The 20,501-nt window shown below is 36.0% G+C and overlaps 1 protein-coding gene across 1 annotated transcript in view; it reads right to left on the reverse strand.

Annotated features, from left to right (window-relative positions):
* Positions 1-20,501, reverse strand: part of MGAT4D (MGAT4 family member D) — a 47,063-nt gene that overhangs the window by 5,646 nt on the left and 20,916 nt on the right. The window contains exons 4-8 of the mRNA XM_063107483.1: positions 15,719-15,852; positions 13,029-13,075; positions 6,055-6,168; positions 4,039-4,114; positions 2,283-2,397 (exon numbers count right to left, since the gene is read on the reverse strand). Coding sequence (XP_062963553.1) covers positions 2,283-2,397; positions 4,039-4,114; positions 6,055-6,168; positions 13,029-13,075; positions 15,719-15,852 — 486 coding nt within the window. The remainder of the gene's footprint in view (positions 1-2,282; positions 2,398-4,038; positions 4,115-6,054; positions 6,169-13,028; positions 13,076-15,718; positions 15,853-20,501) is intronic.

Genomic DNA, 20,501 nt, shown 5'->3' on the forward strand with positions numbered 1-20,501 from the left:
AGAATAGCCAGTACTCTCAGGAAATCAATTTGATAACTAATGAGTATGATTATTTAAATCAAGTAAAAGATAAGTAAATAAAATAGAAAATATAAAAGCTGTAATCTCTTAATGTTGTACAAACTGTGATTTTTTACCTGATTCAGAATGTTATTTTTCTTTTGTATTTATAGTTATTAAAGATTTACTATATTTTAAAATATAGTTCCATTAGGTGCAATTATTTTTTTAAATATACTACATCTTTAATTTAAAAATGAAATTGAAGGGATAAGGTTCAGATTAATGTTCACTTTAAAATAAATAATGTAAAATACATCTAACCATTTAATAAGCATGATAGTAAAATGTCAGCATATTTCATTCTTCACTAGGACTTGAGTCTATATGGGTCACTTAATCAAATATACTGTGGTATTTAATTTTTTGTCACCCATTTATATGGTAACTAAAGCAAGGGACTCAAATAGTTGATTTTATTCCTAATCTGCTGTGAGCATGCTGTAAAATTATATTTATCAAACTCATATTTTGGCAAATAATAACAAAACCGTTGTTGTGATAACATAAAGCAAAACCTCTGTAAATTTAAGCTTAAATAAAACTTCATTTTGTTTTGTTTTGTTTTGGTGGCTGGCTAGTATGGGGATCCGAAACCTTGACCTTGGTGTTATAACATCACTCTCTTACCAACTGAGCTAACTAGCCAGTCCCCAAACTAGCGTCACATATAAATAGTGCTCCTTGTTCAATGTGTTCTTGTGATGATTAGAATGTATATATTCGCTAGGCTTCTAATACTTGACTTTGCTAAGAAAGATAATTTAAAGTTCTCAAAGTAATAAATCAGCAAGATTATTTCCTCTCCAAGCTTCTCATTGGTATCTCTGTTACTTGTATTTTTTCTTCTTATTTTAACAAAAGCTAAGCAAAAACCTTTATGGTCTTAAAATTTCACAGAAAATTAGGGAAAGAAAAGTAATCAAGTGAGTATATGAAGAATAGATGAGCCTCAGTAACAGAGAAATTCTTTACAGTCCTCAGAATGGAAAAAAAAAATTAATAGAAAAGACCAAGTGTTGTCAAGCATATGGCATATGGGGACGTATGGACTCCAGTGCACTGCTTATGAAAGCATAAACTGTACAGCCAATCTGCAAAGCAATCCAGCTGTATTTGAGACTCAGCTGTATTTGTTCTCAGTGATCCCAGCCACTCCAGGTGACACATGTCACTTCATTTTTTTGTTGTTGTAGCAAAAAACTGGAAGCAATCAAGGTCTGCCACTCAGGAACTGGATAAGTCAAATGGATTATTATGCAGTACTTATCCAGCAGTAAGAAACAATAAACTAAATGAACATAATGTAACATGTTGAGAGTTAAAAAATCTAGTTCTGAGGACAAAAAGGTTAGAAACACAAATAGGGCTTATCATATTACTATTTATGTATATTTAAAACAGGTACATACATAAGAAACACCAAATATTTTACATGGAATATGGATATATGTATATTTTGAACATATTAGAGTGATCATCTCTTGAGGGTGAGAGAAAGTGGGAGTAGGGATTGGGAATAAAAGAAAAGAACAAAACGAGAGAGAGTACATGTGTGAAATCAATAATGTCAGGCACTACAAAAGGAGGAGCACGGTAATTAAACCTGGGGACTTGAGGTTCAAAAGAAAGGAAAAAAGAATAGAAAGGAAGAAAGAAGAAAGGAAGGAAGAAAAAGGAAAGTCTGTCGAAGAAACAAAAAAAATTACATTATGGATACAATTCTAGGAACTTTCCTGTGTTGGGAATAATTCATATCATATTTTTATGTTTTTTAAGAATGTTGGCTTTGGCATACTGGAAATTGCAGGAACTTTAGAGTACAATAGTTCTGAGTTAAAATTCATTTCTCTACAACTTTAATTCTCTGAGTTTCAGTATTCTTCCGTGTAAAGTAGAGAAAAGTACATCTTGGTCACTGGGCCAGCGTGTGTGCCAGACTCACAGCAAGCATTTAATAACTGGTAGCTTTTTAATGTTTTTATAACATATGTCAATCTGCTCATTTTTACTGTCTATCTAGAAAACAATTTTCGTTTAAAAAATATATTATCTGAAATTCAGGTAATTAAAGCTGATTTTACTATTAAAATAGTAGTATCTTTTTAGAAATCATGCCATTCCTTTCCACTTAGTAAGAAACTCTTTGATATATTCTTAAAAACTTTTAAGATTATTGTGTGCTAAAAAACTGGATGCAACAAAATAAATCTATTACTTACCTATGAATCCAAGTATTGAAAACTCAATATAAAACCAATCATTTGAAGTGATATTATGTACAAAATCTGTTATTTTTGTAAAGTACTTCTTCTTAGCTATGATATCATCTTCTAGCTGGAAGAAAACCCAAAAAGGCATTAATACCTTTAATGCTTCCATTGAGTACATTATATAAGCTTAATAGTAGAAAATTCTTACAATAGAATACATTGAAAAAACGTTTTTTTATGAGGTAATAATTTTATTTTTAGTTCAATGCACTAACTGTATTTAGTTAGTCAATTTTCATTTTCTGCTTCTGAGATAAACCAGATCAGGGATTATCTGTTTCTTCCCTAAAAGTACTCTGTAACATTCAATTTAAATCCTCTATGAAAGAGTATCTTTATTTGAATCCATTTTCATCGTCACCAATACTTCAGTTTCTAGTTTAAGACTATCTTAGTCCTTTTAGGTTGTTATAACAAAGTACCATAGATTGGGGGGTTTATAGATAACAATCATTTATTTCTCACAGTTCTGGAGGCAGGGAAGTCCAAGATCAAGGTAGCAGCAGGCTTGGTGTCTGCTGAGAGCCTGTTCCTCATAGATGGTCCCCTCTCACTGAGTCCTCACATAGTGAAAGGGCCTAGCCAGCTCTGTGAGGTCTCTTTTGTGAGGACATTAACTCTCAATCACAAGGGCTCTGCCTTCTTGATCTAATTACCTCCCAAAGGCTCCCACCTCCTAATACCATCACTTTGGGGGTTAGGATTTCAACATCTTAATTCAGGGGGGGTTGGAAGGCAGACACAAGCATTCAGACCATTGCAAAAACTAACTAGCTTCATGCTTGAGATGATAGATGCTGTGTTCTATCTCCATATGTGGCTGACAATGTAGTTCTTGGCAAAAAAATGACAAAGGGAACTGGGCACTCTCATCTACAACTAGCTGGTTAGAATGATAGTACAAGTAAACCTAAAAGTAGACCTCCGTAAGAAATAGGGGCAGATGGAAACAAGAGTTTTCTTTTTTTATATAATGTATATTATGCATAATCTATAGACTGAGGGCCTCCTCAATAATTCAGAAAATTGCAGAAGTCCTCAGGTGCATTACTGGGGCACAAAATGGAATTGTGGTGTTTCAAACTGGAAAGAAGGATTTTTTTTTTCTTCCAATAAAAGAGAAAACCTTGCTTTAGGCTTTTCTCTTTCCACTCTCCAATGATGTTCTGCAAACTCTTCTCACAAGTGCACATTGTCTCTTGTAGTGAGGTACATACTTGCTATTGAGAAACACAACATTATTATAATAAAGGAATTTAGGGAGTACAATCTATATATTCTTGATTTATTTTTACAAATACAGTAAGGCACTGTAGAGCTGTTTTACTATAAAATGTGAGGCAATGTAGGGTAGCAATGATAAGCATATATGATGTCTGACATAAAATAAGTACCGCAAATACATTTGCTTAATCTAAATTGTGAGGAGTGATATGTAGGCAGTACAATTTATTTTTTTTCTAATTTGAGATTTTCTTTTCAGTTTGTTTTAGGCATCTATAATTTTCTCTGTTACAGTGAGCCCAGCAAGAAAATTAATATATAATCAATTTTAAGCTTCCTCTTGGCATTTTAATATAATTAGTATTTTCTATTTTCTGTGTAAAAAGCAAGGGGAAGGAACACAGTGAGGAAGGAAGGAATCAAAGGAGGGAAGGAGAAAATAATACTTACAATTTAAATTATGTATATACCAGGTTCTTACCTGTAAATAATACATGGCCTTATGTTGGGCATACAGCATCAAAATACAAAAATCCAATACTTGTTTGATTTGCCAACTAAAGATAAGCAATAAAACCTGTTAATATATGTCAATAGTATTTATTTTTTATTTGTAAATACACCAGTTGAGAGGGAGGGGGAAAAAGGGACGGGTAAAGGGACACGAAAATCAACTACAATGTATATTGAGAAGTTAAAATAAAAATACACTTCAATAATTAAAAACAAACTTTTTTTTTGGTTACAGTTTACTAACAGAGTACTAGCTACATTAAGTAAAATTGAATATGTTTTTACTGAAAAATTTTCCATCTTTATTCAATGGACAGTATCTGCCATTGCTAAACTAGGATAAGCATAATCTATTTATTTTACATTTTGGTTAGTTAAATTTTGATCTAGGTAATAAAATTAATACTCTTTCATTCAAACAAGACCTAAGATCAGAAAGTATAAAGAAGATTTGTCCTAATTTAATATTAAGCTAGATACTAGGCCAGGTCCTGAAGATATAAAGAGCAATACACAATGCAGTTTTTACCTTTCTGGGTCTCATGATCTCATATAAAGAGACAGCAAATTAATAAAATTAGAACATTTAGGTAAGTGCTATATGAAGATATCAACAAGGATAACTATCATACAGTAAGATGGGGAGGTTGGATCAGAGAGAGGTGACAATATTGCAAAGGCATGAAGCATATGACAGAGCATGCCGCCTTGTTCTAGAGCACAGAGAGCGGATGGAAAAGAAGCTGATGATGGCAAGGTTGGCAGAGACCAGATCACGAAGGATCTTTTACGACATGCATCAAACTTTGAACTTGATCTCATCTGAAAAAAGATTCTTCTGGCTACAGTATGGAGAATGGATTGGAGGAAAGGCCAGACTAGACAAGTGTTAAGGAAAGCAAATAGATCTGCACTGGTGAAGTCCTAGGAAGTGAAATGGGGATGAGAGAGATGACATGGAAAGAGATTTTTAAAAAGAAACAATGGAGACAGAAAAGGCTGTAGGAAATACAAGGGTCTCAGATGACTCCCAGCTTTATGACTCTAAAAGCTGGGCATAACGTGCGTCACTGGTTAAAAGCAGCACAAAAACTTTAAAAGATTTCTAGATCCTGATGTACTATTTATCATTTTAAACAAAACAAAGCTCATAGATTTCCTGGGATAAGACCCTTTTCTTATGTTTTTCTTTCTCTCTCTCTCTCTCTCTCTCTCTCTCTGTCTTTCTTTTTTGACAGCTGTCTGGTATGGGGATCTAAACCCGAGACCTTGGTGTTGCCAGCACCACAATCTCCCAAGTGAGCTAACCAGTCAGCCCCCCTTTTTCTGATTTCTGATGTCTTTCTCTTTATTAAGCATTGGGGAACCAAATTATTACATTTCCTGTAATATCTACCATATTTATTACCAAAAATTATAATCATTTGTATCTGTATAAGGCTTTTCATTTTTCAGGATTCTTTCATAAATACTATGTTTTATGTTTATAAGAAACTCTGCCAAATATGTAATGTATATTTCATTATACATGCTGGAAAGTTGGAGTAACTAAAAGCAAAATCACCTTCCTAGGATGACCGACAAATGGAAAAGCTGGGACTGGAGTCCAGGTATAATAATTTATAATCTCAGACTTCATTATGCCTCTGCTAATTATTGTCTATAAATGTGAACACAGATAATTTTCAGACTGCTGGTAAATGTTTAACAACTGACTTGGGGGTGGGGGCATGGAGATCCCTCATTCATAGCTTTTGCCCATTTCCATGGTGTAAATACTCCGACTGTGGCTGATTTCATTCTACCAACTCAATGTCAGTGAACACAGAGTTGGGAAGTGGTGCATGTAGTCAGCTCTTGCAAGCAAGCAGGCGCTGGCTCTAGCATACCACTGTGTTTGCAACAGTATCTATTAGATGCTGACTCCAAGATTTCATCAGATGAAGTTAGTTATTTAAGGACACTATTTTCTGATATGTCATACCTCTCCATTTTTCCTGAGTACTCAGTTGATTGCTTGGCATGTGACATGTTTGGATAAAAAAAGGAAGGTATTGAAATGACTTCTAAGGATCCAGACTTCACTTGCCTTTTAAATCTATAAATAAACATAAGTAGAGGCTTATAATTGAATACTAGATTTACCAAAATAACAAATACTTAAAAATAATTTCCTTATGCATGTGAACACAATATTTAGATTTGAATTATTTCACATGTTGACACATGATACCAACATCATAAAACTGATAAAAGGGAATTGGCTGACGGATGAAGTGCAGAAAGTGAACCGGAAGTTAATTTGGATGTTACCATAAGATGGCTGATCATGGCAGTGTCAACACCTCTGCTGTTTGAGAGACTCTAGATGAGCAACAAAGGTAACTTAGTGAAGGTTAACTTACATGACTTAACGAGGAAACCGGTTGTGGCGAAAAGTATGTCACATAGGAAGTGACTCTGCTAAAGAATTTCGCATTAAAGGAACTCTCAGAGATATTTCATGAATTTGAAAATAAAAATGCTAAAATGTTGGAATCTGATCCAGACTTAGAAAGGAGTATAACAATTTGCCAACCCCTAGAAAAGATGTTTGCTCTGTATTTTAAGTTACATGGCAAGAAGGAAAGCACTGTTTAAACTAATCTTGATAAATTTTCTAAAAGAAATAAAACACCTTTAGTACTCAATGATTCTAACATTTTAAACTACATTGTACTACATTAGCTTTACAATATTTTTCATTTTTCTATACATTTACAGTTGACAATGAGAGAGTAATATTTTGACAAATGTTTAAAGGTCGTGGAACACTTGTGATTTTCCCTATTGATTGTTAGTATTGCCTCTATCATTTTTATGGCCCAACATTATCTTGCAAATCAAGGATCACCTGAATATATGTAAACACACAGACACACACACACACAGAAGAAAACACATGATTTACAATGGGTATGTATCACAAGCATGGGGTAGGAATAGCACATTGCGCTAGAGAGCATGTGAATTTTAGACCCAGAAAAGTCTCTGTACCAACTTTGCTTCTTTCACTTACAGACTTTGAGCAAGGAATTTACTTTCTCTGACCTTCAATTTCCTCATTTATAAAACTGGAATAGTAATATATACCTTTTGGGAAAAGAACTGTTCAAAATACAGGCTGGAATTCTTCCTAGGCTCTGTGTATTAGTGGAAGAGTTCCTGGTTATTTATTTTGGTGGGAGTGTACATGCGGAAAGGTAGGGAGTGAGAGTCTTACTGGCTGCCCTCTGATTTTACGGGATCTCAAATAGAAAGCTATTAAAAACCTAACTGTAATATGTTCCTTAGGGAGTAGAAAATACTGGTATGGAAGCAAAGAAGAGGGAGTTCTGTTTGTTTGCTTTGGGATAAAAATTAGTCACATAATGTCTAAATTTTTTAAGTGAAGTTGTGTAACTTTAAACAACAAGATTTTGTATGGCAATTTAGAAAAACAGAGGCAAACGAAAATAACATTAAGTTGCAGTATATACAATCATCAAAAAGTTTGGATTACCATGGTTAATAAGTAAATTTTGTCCTTTAGGCAATTTCATCCAAAGACCAAAAGCACCAAAGGTCAAGTTACAAATAATTTCTACCTTGATGGTATAACTTCCCAGTGGTGATTTAGAAAAAAATTCCAGTCTTGGTTTTATTCAATCTTTATTAAGCAAGATACTTGGAATTCTGTGTGGTGACACCTTTCTAGGACCCTTTAAGACTTTCCTAGTTTGTTAGATTAGGAACAGCGTCAAAAGTTCTTGAGGTAATACTAGAATTGCTAGTTGCCAATGACAACTATAGGTTGTTGCCATTATAAATGTATAACTTTACCTTGTAGACATATAAAAGTGGCAAACTTACAGCTCTATGGTTTTATATAAAGTACATAATTATACTCAGGTTCATATAATATATACATAACCTTAGTTGGGTCCTTTTAAAAGTTTCTTAGATTTAGGACCAATTCAAATATAAAGCAATCCCTCATTACCCCAATGAGAAGAACTAGAAAAAGGATTTTTGGCTAAATTAAATAAATAAAAGTTTAAGTATGTAAATAAAGAAGTCAAATGTCTACATTAACTTAGATGCAGTCACATATTTTAAACTGCATATTCTATAATGCATTAATTAATTATTTAAAGTTTATTTATTAATATTATTTTACATTCTATGATGTTGTTGCAGAGCAGTTGGAAGGGAGGGGAAGAGGGGAGCGGGGAAGGAAATAGGGTGAGAGAAGGAGAAAGGACGAGGGGCAAGGTTGAGGCCTGTGGCACCCCCCTCATTCCTGCATGGGAAACCAGGGGGCTTCAAGCCGTGGCTTGGCCATTGCTGGGCTGGGTACAGATGTCAGGGGGGTGTGGCTGAGGCCCTAGGCCCCCACCCTTGGGACTGGTTGTGGGTGTTGGGGGGCGTGGCGGAGGCCCCAGCCCTCCCCACTTCCCTGGCTTGGTAGCCCAGGGGACTTCTGGTCCTTCTAGGTTTTATAGGTGTTGTTTGGTGAAATGAGACTTTTACTAGTTAATATCAAACTTTGTCTCTTGTCTGTGGGTATTTTGTTTTTTCTTTCACATCTGTGTTGGATTATTTGCTGTTCCCATCACTTAAACTCTGTGCTGGAACTACTTTGTCCTTTGCTTACTTCTAAAGTGGGGGAACTTCCTGTGGGGACCAGCACTTGAGCTCTATAGTTGAGCTAAGTTGCTGTTTTGCTGCTGATTCTCTGGGGAAGGCCTTTTGTGCAGCTCAGGTTTTAATGGTTGACTTTATAGGTACTTCCGGAGCTCATGAGATCCAGTACACTTGTGTTGTGTAGAAACTCTGGTCTGGGCCTGAGTCTTTTCAGCAAACTGCACCCCCCTGCAGTTCTATATTCCCGACCAGTCTCCTCTGAGTGGTCCTACACTGATTGGGGGGCAAATCAGCTGTCCATGCTGTATCCCAGTGTTCTTCTGGTGGGTCCATCTCCCCCACCATCCATGCTCCAAACACTTCCCATGGAATGGGCCATGCACCAATCCCTTGAGACGACTCACCAGCCTCTGAGAGGCTTCTTTTTTTCAGTTGTTGTGGCTCCTTGCTCCTGTGTGGGTCTGTGGAAACCCTTTTGGTAGTCTTGCTGGCCTGCAGGTCACCAAGGCCCACTTCTCCCCTGCAGCCTCCAAACAACTCCGTTTGAAGGGCACAGCTGTGGCTTTTGATGGCTCCTGCTTCATGCACTCAGCAGCTCCAGCATGGAAGCAGCCCGGGCTCAAAACGGTCGGAGCGGTTTTTTTTCATCGTGGCTTCTCCTGCCTTCATGCTCTCTGTAGGTCTCTCCTCCTCTTCCCCTGAGCTCTAGCGGCACCAGCGTGGCTGTCATTGCTTTTTAATAGTTGTAAATTGGTTGATTTGTGGGAGAGAGTGACACTGGGGACCATCTGTTCTGCCATTTTTGTGTTAATTTAAATTATTGCTTTATTCTACTGTGACAAAAATTTTTTAAAAAATTTTATTCTAACACTGTTAACATCAATACCATTATCATCACTAGAGTCACTTTTTGAATCATCTGACATAGTTTTCTAGTACACTTGATTTTCACCTCCATCTAAAATGCAGCAATTTCTGAAACCAGAGACATTATCTGTGAAACTTTATAGAAAATCACAAATATTCTTATACATTATTTTTTTTTCATTTGTGATCTCCACAAGTAACCACACACTACAATTCTTTTTAAAGTGATTTTCAAAAGGCTTGCAATTATGGAGTCATATCCTCAGGAATCACATGTAAATCTTTGCCCTCTTTTTGACTGATTCTGTCAAGAATCCCCCATAAAGATACCAGACTAGCATAGACTGAGGTCATTTCAGGCTAAAGTGTCTCTCCAAATAGTAGTTTATTATTCAGAATAAAGCAAGAGAGTATCCTTGAACATGAGAAGATTTTTAAGGACTCAAGTATGAGACAGCTTTTTTTCTGGGTAATCTTCTAGGGAGAACACTGGTCCTATACGGTGTTTTATTTAATCTTGCCAACTCCCTCTCCCTTTACATACGTCACCTTCTTTAGGCCTTCACTACTGTTCTCAAGTTCCTTTACTGCCAACAAATCCCTCATTCTCAACACATGATCTTATCTCCTTCACAGAGGAAAGAGAACCTTTAAGGACGGAACCAAGATCCTGCCCTTTTCCCCCAAACATTAATTTTTCCACTCTTTCACCTGTTCTTATCCCTTTTTTCTGTGGTCTTAGTGCTGTCTAGAGCACCCTTTATCTGCACTTTGCATGCAGTCTCCCAGGCCTTGCTCTACCTGCTTCTTCCCTCTTTACTAGACCCGCCTCAAAACCTCCCCAAATAGGATTCTTCCTTCAAGATAGTGCGTTTTGACTTTTCTCCTTATCCATTCAGCTTATTGAGAATAGTCTACATTCAATTCTTTAAATTTTGAAAAATGACTTTTATGTATACATATTTATGGGGTACAGAGTGTTGACTATCAGTATTTGTGTACAGTACGAAATGATCGAATCAATATTATTAGCATGTTCATCATTACAAATCGTAATTACTTTTTGTGTCTCTTATCCAATTACTCCCTCTCCCCCCTTCCCCTTCCCATTTCCAACCTCTAGAAACTATAGGTCTGTTCTCTCCTTCTGAAAGTTCAACATTTTATTATGACCTTTCTTTCCTTGTTCCTTAGCTCTCACTTATGAGTGAAGACATGTGGTATTTCAATTTCTGTGCCTGGCTTATTTCACTTAACATAATGTTTTCCAAGCTCATCCATATTGCTGCAAATGGCAGAATTTCATTCTTTTTTATGTCTAAGTAGTATTCCATTGTATATATATACCACATTTTCTTTTTCCAGTTATCGGTTGATGGACATTTAGTTTGGTTCCAACTCTTGGCTATTGTAAACAATGCTGTGATAAACACAGGAGTGCAGGTGTCCCTCTGACATGACGATTTCCGTTTCTTTGGGTATATACCCAGAAGTGGGATTGCTGGATCATATGGCAGTTCTTTCTTTAGCTGTTTGAGAAGCCTCCACACTGTTTTCCGTAGTGGTTGCACTAACTTACAGTCCCAACAACAGTGTAGGAGGTCTCCCCTTTCTCCCACATCCTCACCAGCATTTGTTATTCTTTGTCTTTTTGATAATAACCAGTCTAGCCAGGGTAAATTTTTATTATAAAAATTACCAAACATAACTACAAAAGTAGAAACATAATGAACCCCAAATCACTTGCTTTCAATAAACAGTAATTTTCTACCACATTTGTTTCATCTATGCAGGTCTCCCCTACTTTTTTTGCTTATTTAAAAAAAAAATTCTAGATATATCATTTCAACCTTCTTTAGTATGAATATAAACAAAGGACATTTATTTATACAGCCACAATGCATTACTAAACTAAAAATAATTATTTAATATCACATAATATTTAACTGACATTCAGACATCCCCAGTGGTCTAAAAAGTGTCTATTGTGGGGGAGCAGTAGCTCAGACAAGCATCCAAATAAAGTCTGCTCATTGTAATTGATTGTCTTTTATTTATTTTGTAAACTTATTATCTAAACCAGTCACCTTCATTCTCCCACTTCCCCCCCTATGCAACTGTCTTTTTCAAGAGACTGGATCAGTTTTTCTACAGAATGTCTCACATCCAGGTAGTTTTGCCCCACGTTGCTTCCTCTATTTGCTGTGCATCCTATAAACTGGGATTTAGTTCTAAAGCCTTTATTACATTCAGGGTTACTTTGGGGGAGGGGGCGGGCATAACTCTCTATAGTTATTTCATCTGTGTATTTCCTTTGCACCATATTCACTGTCTAACTGTCAGTGATACTGAAATTGCTCAGAGGGCAGATGGGGTAACTTGACCCCTTCCTGCTGATTGCATTCTCACACTTTGGCTCTGCCGTGTGTCCTGGGGGTTTGCAAACCACAACCCCAGGCTCCCTTGCTAGCTAGCTGCCAGTTAGCTTCTGCCTGCAGGAAGCAGTAAGTGACAAGAGACCTGGAAGGCAGTAGAAGAGGAGGACGTTCTTCCTCCTTTCAGTTCCTGGTGAAGTCTCTACAGCATGAGGTGCGTATTCTTCAGCATGGAACGTAAAGCCCTTCACCATCTCATCACGGCCTACCTTATCTTCCACCAATCCTTTCTCCTTCACCCTAAACATCCAGTTCCAGAATATGCTTATGTTTCTGAAAATCTAGCATGCTCCATTTTGGCCTCTCAGTCTCCCCAAGCAATTTTATTTGCCAGGTGTGACCTTTCTCCTTTTGTCTGCCTGAAGAATGTCTACTTACACCTTTAGAAGCAACTCAATGATTACCTTCTCAAGAGAGTCCTTGATATCTGTAGGTGGGGCTAAATACATTTTCCTCTATACGTTCTCATATTGGCTTACCTATACCACTAGAATAATGCTCCTTGCTATGATTTGTTTTTTATGGGTTGTATCACCCACTTGAACACAAGGACTTTGAAGTCTGGGTCCATTCACAGTATCTTGCTTGATAAATAACTTCATATGGATTCATCAGTACATGCTCCAGCTGCTTACAGCTAAAGGAGATTGTAAGCAGAAGAGGTGAAGTAACTTCATATGGTAAGGAATACAAGAATGTTTTAAAAACAATATAGTAGGCTTTTCTCAAAGGCAATAGAATTTCACGGAGGATATCTATTCTAGCAATTATAGCATGAAAAATACAAATTCTAATAGGTTGATAACCTGAAAAATTGGGGAAAATCATAAGCTATACTTCATCACAGCTTAGAAAAATCTACAGGTTCTTTCTGCATGGCTGCACGCATTTAAAAAAATGATCACTAATAAAATAATAATACAATTGGATAGAAAAAATAGGATTAAAAAGAAAGAATAGCTCATTTTAGAATTTATCAGACAGTACTTACTTTTTTGTAATCATGTCAACAACAGAATTTAGATAATCTTCGTTACTCTAAAAATGAGAAAAATACTTTACTGAAACTAAGCACGCCCCTTAGTCTTATTAATACAACATTTTTGTTACATATAAATCTAATTTGTGTTTGGAATGTCATTATGTCCTAATAATTTCTAGTGTTTTCACTTTCTATAAAAGATTTTAAATATCCATATGCTTAACAAATCTGATTTGAATTCAGAAAATATTTCAGTCTTTCCCTTTTGCCACAATATGAAATATTACTATCCATTATTTATGCTTTAAAATTAGTATGCAAAATCTTATGTATCTAAAAAACATTTTGCTCTAAAAATGGTCATCTTGAAATGGCTTATGAAATGTTTACTCTTTTTGAAAATGTCTTCATTTTACGAGAATTATATAACACTAAACTTACTTCAAAATTATACCACATTTTTCCAGACACTATTACTCAGCTTGATTCCCAAATTTTCTTCTGTCAATAAACTTTGTGGACCTGCTCATCATTGAACAATGTGTTAGATTAGATGATAGACTCATTTGTAAAAAGCTTTTGATGGTTTACCCTTTCTGGATAATTCTTTTTTAAAAATAATTGATGGCATTTACAAGATGTAGCCTCAGGGCCCATAAGCATTTCCAATATCAGATTCTGAAAATATTTTGAACAATGATAGTTCTGCTGTCAAATCCGAGTACTATGAAAGGCAACTCTGAATGTATATAATCAGATTGTTTGTTTAAAACTATCAGATATGATGTAGTTAAATCTATTATAGTACTTATGGTTCTTAAGATAACCAGAAATTAAATCACCAGCTATTTGTCACACACTGAAACAAACTATATTTTAAACATAGCACTAAAGTATACATTTAAGCCTTCCACATTCCATTTTTAAATTTGTCCCCCAATAATTTATTATTAGTCCAAACATTCTAGGCAGATGTGCATTATGCCAACAGTGAAATAAAGATTATAATATGTAAAATAAAGAAATATAAAAAAAATTTTTTGGAGATAATCTGTATACTTCCAATATTAAGAAATTAAACTGGGATAGAATGACTGTTTAATCTTTTGTTTATATTTTCATAACAGTTCTTCTATTGCTTGTTTTGTTTAGATTTTTTTCTGCATTCAAATATATCTTTATTACAGTAAATTCAAGCAATAAATAAAACAATAAAGAAAGAATAACAAAGATTCCTCTAACTCCTACCATTTAGAGATAACCACTATTTTTATTTTGGAGAGCATCATTCCAAGGTTTGCTCATTCTTTTTTTTTTTTTTAATTTTTTATCTTTATACACTTCATTTGTCTGTATATATTTTTGTTCCCTCTCTCCCTTCCCTCCCTTTTTTTCACTCAACAGTATGATATGGGCATCATTTTATATTGATGAGTATAGATATTCATTCTTCTTTCAATGGCTACAGAGTATCGCATTGTAGAGGTGTATAACAAAGTTTTTAATCAGCCTCTTATTAGTTGTTTCCAATATTATGCTTTTATAAAGCAATAGTGCACTGAAAATTCTTGAAGTCATTATTTACTGAACACTGTGCCATGCAGCATTCTGAGTACTTTAAATACATTAGCTAATTTCATCCCAAACAAGCCTATGACATAGCTAATACCATCATCACTATCTCACAGATAAGGAAAGTGAAGCACGGAGAAATAAGTTGCTCAAGTTCACAGGAAGTAGAGAGGCTGGCATTTGAACCTTGGTAATCTAGATCCAGACTCTGGGTTCTCAACTTCCATTCTGTACTGTCATATTCTTATTGTTTTCAAACACTTGTCTGACTGTGTCCTTAGGATAAGTTCCCAGAATTTGAATTGTGAGACACAGGATATATATGTTTTAAATTTGATACATGTTGCCAAATTTCACTCCAAAAAGTCTTATGGCGTTAATATTTACAGAGTATTTTATAGTTTTACCTGGTATTAGAGGCAAAATAGAAATCTTTGGAGCCATTGGAGAGACCTAGATTTGAATGTGCTCTATTAATTACTGGGCTAGTTATGTAGTTTCTTTAAGCTCGAGTTCCTTCATCTGTAAAATTAGGACAGTAGTACCTACTTCACAGGGATGTAATGCAAATTTTAAATAATGCCTAGAAAAAAATCATCCACAATCCCTCAGGTATAGGAAGGAGTCCCTCAGCTAATACTGTACAATTATTACTGTAGTGAAAATAAAAGCAACTAATTTCCATTTATTACAGCTTTCATTGACCAGGGTACAAAATGTTGCATGTTGACTGTTGTTGTTACTTAATATAAATTATCTCTGGATTCATATACCAACCTTATATTGGGCCGAGCAGGTTTTATTACTATAGCACCATTTTTAATGTTCTGTTTGTAAATATAATTTCTGTACCATATACTATGAAGGGATCCTATATTAAATGCAATTCAAATCGAGCAGTCTTATACAGTATCTCCCACATTAAGTCACCATGTTTTCTTTTTTTAGATTACATACTTATTTCTTTCAGTGGTGTCAAACAAGTATTAAATATATTCTCCGCTATCCAAATAAAGCATCTATGGATTATTTTTTTAAAGCTTATTTAAAAATTTTTTATTATTGAAGAAGGGAATTTGGAGACTATAGGGTGAAAGTAATGAGAGCTTCTTATTTTTCATACATACATCTGCAACAGAGACAATCACCACAGAGTCCTTCTCTTCTGAAAGAGTCATCCTGGAGAGAAGAGAAGTCAGCGTCTGCTTCAGGTAAGTATGATTTCCTCTGTTAACCGTGGAAATCCCCAGTGCAAAAGAAACTGCAGACATAGGAGTATTGAGTCATCATTTCAAACCACACGAAATATAATTTAGCATTAATGTTATGCTTATACCTACGCTTGGCCTAGTCTTATGATCATAAAAAGAGTGTTTGAAACTGTATTACAAAAATAATTCAAACTATGTTAATTTTTTATCACATATTTCATTTTCTGTGAAGAAATTCCAATTTACAGTGGACTGTGAGTAAATGCATTAAACAGACTCCATTATGATGGTCTCTTGATGGAGAATTTTGCTATAGTGAAAACAAAACAAACCACCTTCTATTTGTTATAGCCTTCATCTAACTGAGTTTAAAATGTCACATATAAGCTGATTCTCTTCTTCCTAGAGACACGGGAACCCCAAACAGAAAAAAAATCCTATGAAATATTTTCATCTGTTAGAAAAATGAATGAAGTAATTTCTAAATGACTTGATGGAATGAATCCATGCCCCTAAGTGATTTTTATTGCCCAATAATATCTGAAGCAGTAGGGAAAATAGGTCCCATGTTATCTGCTCATACTCAGTCTTGGCTGCACCAGTGCCTGGCTGTAGGAGCTTAGGTAAGATAACACATCCTCTGAAGCCTGAATTTCCCCACTTTAAGACAGACATAAGACTGACTAATGGCTAAGTGAGGAACTCAGAAAATCCTCTTCCTAAATAGCGGTGATAGAACTGACTGAAGAAAAGAAATTTTTGTCAGAACAATCATTTCAGGGCCCAGGTATAAAATAAAGTGAGAAGTGTTTGTAAGAAAAACTACTGAACCAAATTTGGTAAGAACAGTAGGAACCAGTATTTCCCTGATTACTACTGAATTTGAGCATATGTTCATATGTTTATTGACTTTTGGATGTTCTCTTTTGTGAAATCCTTGTTTAAGCTCTTGCCTATTTCTCTATTAAGTTGTCTGAATTTTTCTTATTAATTTTTTGATGCTCTTTATATATTCTCAATACAAGCCCTTTGTTATTATATTTGTTACAAATATCATCTCCCATTCCAGGTTCCTGCTGTGGACTGATTGAATTGTGTCCCCCAAAGTTCATATTTTAGAAGCTTAATCCCCATTGTAACTTGTTGAGGGTGGAAAATCCTGTTATCATAATTGAAAGGTGGGGCCTTGAAGAGGTGATTAAGTTGATGGTTTAATGGTGGATGTGGGCATGGTTCTAGGGCTTTAAAAAAGAGAATGAGGAGGTTACTTTCTCTCTCTCTGCTGTGCCATTTTCTACCTTGTGAGACCCCTGCATTGCTGTAAAGCCACCATCAAAAAAAGACTCTCACCAGGTGCATTCCCTGGACTTTGGACTTCTCAGCCTCTGAAACTGTAAGCACCAAATTTTGTTTTCTTACAAAGTATCCATTTCCAGGTACTTTGTTATATGCAACAGAAATGGACTAATACATTTCCCTTTTTTAATGTTTTGCCTCTTGATGAACAGAAATTCTTATAATGTAGTGTGATTTATCAATCATTTATAGTTCATGCTTTTTGAGTCCTGTTGAGAAATCTTTGCTTATTTTTAGGTCATAAAGATATTCTCCTGAGTTATCTTTTTTTTTTTTTTTTTGCCTTTCATATTTAAATCTACAGGACACCTGGAACTGATTTTTTGTGGATGGTGTGTGGCAGGATTCAAACTGAGGGGGCCACTATGAATGCAATCCCTGGCTTCCCATGCCTTAGGATAAAGAATGTATTTACAAGAGTTTACAAGGCCCTTAGTGACCTGGTCCTGACCTATCTCTTCTGTTTCAACTACCTCCTCTTCTCAAGTTGACCAGATACTGCCCTCTCACCTCCAGGCCCTTGCATATGCCATCCCTTTTTGCCAAGAGCACTCTTCTTTCTCTGCTTCCTTGTGCTAACTCTACTCATTCTTCAGGGTTCAATTAGATAGTCATTTTGACCACAAATTTATACCAACCTTTTCTAAGTAGGTTGGGTGCACTAGCTATGTATTCTTACTTGACCTCTCATGGTACTCATCACCCTTTCTGTTGTTACCCTTTCCTAGCTAGAGTGTTGGTTTGGTGAGAGCAGACACCACTTCTGCCTGGCTCACCATCACATATCCAGCACTAATATAATGAACAACACATAATAATGCCGATAAATTTGGGGTGAATAAATGGATGGCCAAGCCCCTTCATTATTTGGCCTCTGCCACATCTCTTGCTGCTGACAGCCTCCAGCCCCAATTGTGTGTGCAAGCCACACAATTTTTTCTATGCCTTCTCCCTGTTAGAACTTTACACATTTCTTTTCCTCTACTTAGATGACCATCCTCTACTTTCCCACTCTCTATCACCTACCTCTTCTCTACTTAGCCTATTCCAATTCTTTTTACCCTCCTTGTCACTTAGATGTCACTTCCTCCAGAAAGCTTTCCCTGTTCCCCTAGTATAGGTCACTTGCCCCACCCTAGTATTTTCCCTATCACTGCCCTGGTCACTTTATATTATAATTACCTGATCATTCATCTCTATGAGGGTGGGTCCAAGTCTTGTTCATCATTACATCCCCAGGGCCTAACAAGTGCTCGGAACAGAGAAGCTTGTTAAATGAGGGGATGTGGAAGACTTCACAAAGAAGTTGTCATTTAAGCTGAAAAGTCACATTGGATAAGGGAGTCATTTGACAAGTCAGTTGAGGGTCGACAGGAGGTGGGTTGTTCCTTATAGGCAATGATAAGTATATGGAGAATACATGGAGATCTCAAAGAGTTTGGCCTGTTTGTGAGAACTGCAGGTGGTTTGGGGTTGCTCGAAAGGAGAGGAGTGGCAGAAATTGAGATCTGAAAGATAGAGCCTATTGTGCATATACCCTGTCAAGGAGCTCACTTCATCCTGTACACACCGAGGATCTTTTGAAGGACTTTAAGCAAGAGTCAAGCATAATCAGTCAGTAATTTTAGTAACATATCTCTGAGGGAAGTATGAAGAATGGATTGACTTTAGTAATACTAAAGCCATGAGAAAAATTACAAGTCTATTTCAATAAACCAGGCAAGAAATGATAAGGGGCTCAATCAAACATAGTTATGGGGAGCTTCCAAGAGCAAAAATTATCTGAGTTACACTCAGAATATAGAATAAACAAGACTGATGATGGATTCCCCAGTAGGCCATGCCACAGGCATCAATACTTTTGCATATGTTCTATGTGTTAGGATCTTTTAGTAGCCAGCAATAAAATCCCCCTTAAATTGCCTCTGGTATTGAGAAAAGCCACCAAAGGAACCCCCAAAGAAGGATGAGTGTGTGTGTGTGCGTGTGTGCGTGTGTGTGTCACAGTTGAAGATCCGGAATTAGAAAATGACTCAGGATTTAACACAGCTCTGATAACTGGATTATCTCAATACCCTGACTCCCCATATAAATTCTGTTGCTCCTCCCAGTTACCCACATCTCCCACCCTCCTTCCTTTCCACTCTGTATCATGGGCTGCAGCTTATATTTGCTGATACTTATCCAGTGCTATGCTTATTCTTGGTATCTAATATCTTACAGTTTCTATGCATTGGGATTTTTTGTGTGTGTCTTTCAACTCCTCCTCTTCCTATAAACTACAGCTTTTGTCTAGCATGCGTCCTCTCATACTCACATTCACACACATATCTGCATAAATATGTATATATTTAAATACTACATTCAAAATAGTCCTAACAGAGAATCTGATACAGTTAAAGAGTTTTACAAGTGTAAACTCAAAAAAATTATTTAATCTCTCTAAGCCTCAAATTTCTCAGGCATAATATAGAAATGAGAACAGTCCCTACTACATTGGGTTGTGAGGATTAAATGAGATAATGAAAAAAAACCAGAATTCGGTACATGGTACACAGTAAGAAAGAAGTTAGTGGATGTTAATCCATGTCATCTGGCATCCCCATCCCAACACAACAGGATTTGATAAGATGTCAGAGGCATGTGATATAGAACACCACCACTTATTCCCAAGGAACCTCGTAGAGCAGGGGTCAGCTAACTTCTTTTGTAAAGGATCAGATTGTAAACATTTTTGACTTTTGGGTCATACCGTGTCTATTGCAGCTACTCAACTCTACCACTGTAGCACAAAAGCAGGCATAGACAACAAGTAAGTGAATAAGCATGGCTGTGTTCCAACAAAACTATGTGAAAACAGGCAGCCCATGAACTTGGTCTAGACTGACTCACTCACTGGAATGAATGAGGTTTATGTCAATGGCAGGCATCCTGAGGCTTGTCTTAATATCCCCGCTTCAAACTCCAATGTTTTTCTTGTCTTGAACACCTGGTAAACTTGAACTTAACTCTGTCTGGCTTAGCTCAAACCTCACCTCTTCTGTAAAGGTTTTGTTCGTATTGGTCCCCAGAAACAGGGGGAAATAGAAAGATAACCGGCTAAGAATATATTTATCAAAACCAAGGAGAAAATATTTGCTAAGCATTTAGCTTGTGCTTGACATATATTTGACTTATAGTAACTTATTTTCAAAGCATCTGTATTGAAATTGAATTTACATTCAAGTCACCAAATATTTATAGTATTATTTGCTGCCAGACAATATACAGTCATGTGTGCATAATGACATTTCAGTCAATGATGGACAACATATCTGATGGAAATCCCACAAGATTACCATGG

The sequence above is a fragment of the Cynocephalus volans genome, chromosome 9 (genome assembly GCF_027409185.1).
Source record: "Cynocephalus volans isolate mCynVol1 chromosome 9, mCynVol1.pri, whole genome shotgun sequence".
NCBI classification, from domain to species: domain Eukaryota; kingdom Metazoa; phylum Chordata; class Mammalia; order Dermoptera; family Cynocephalidae; genus Cynocephalus; species Cynocephalus volans.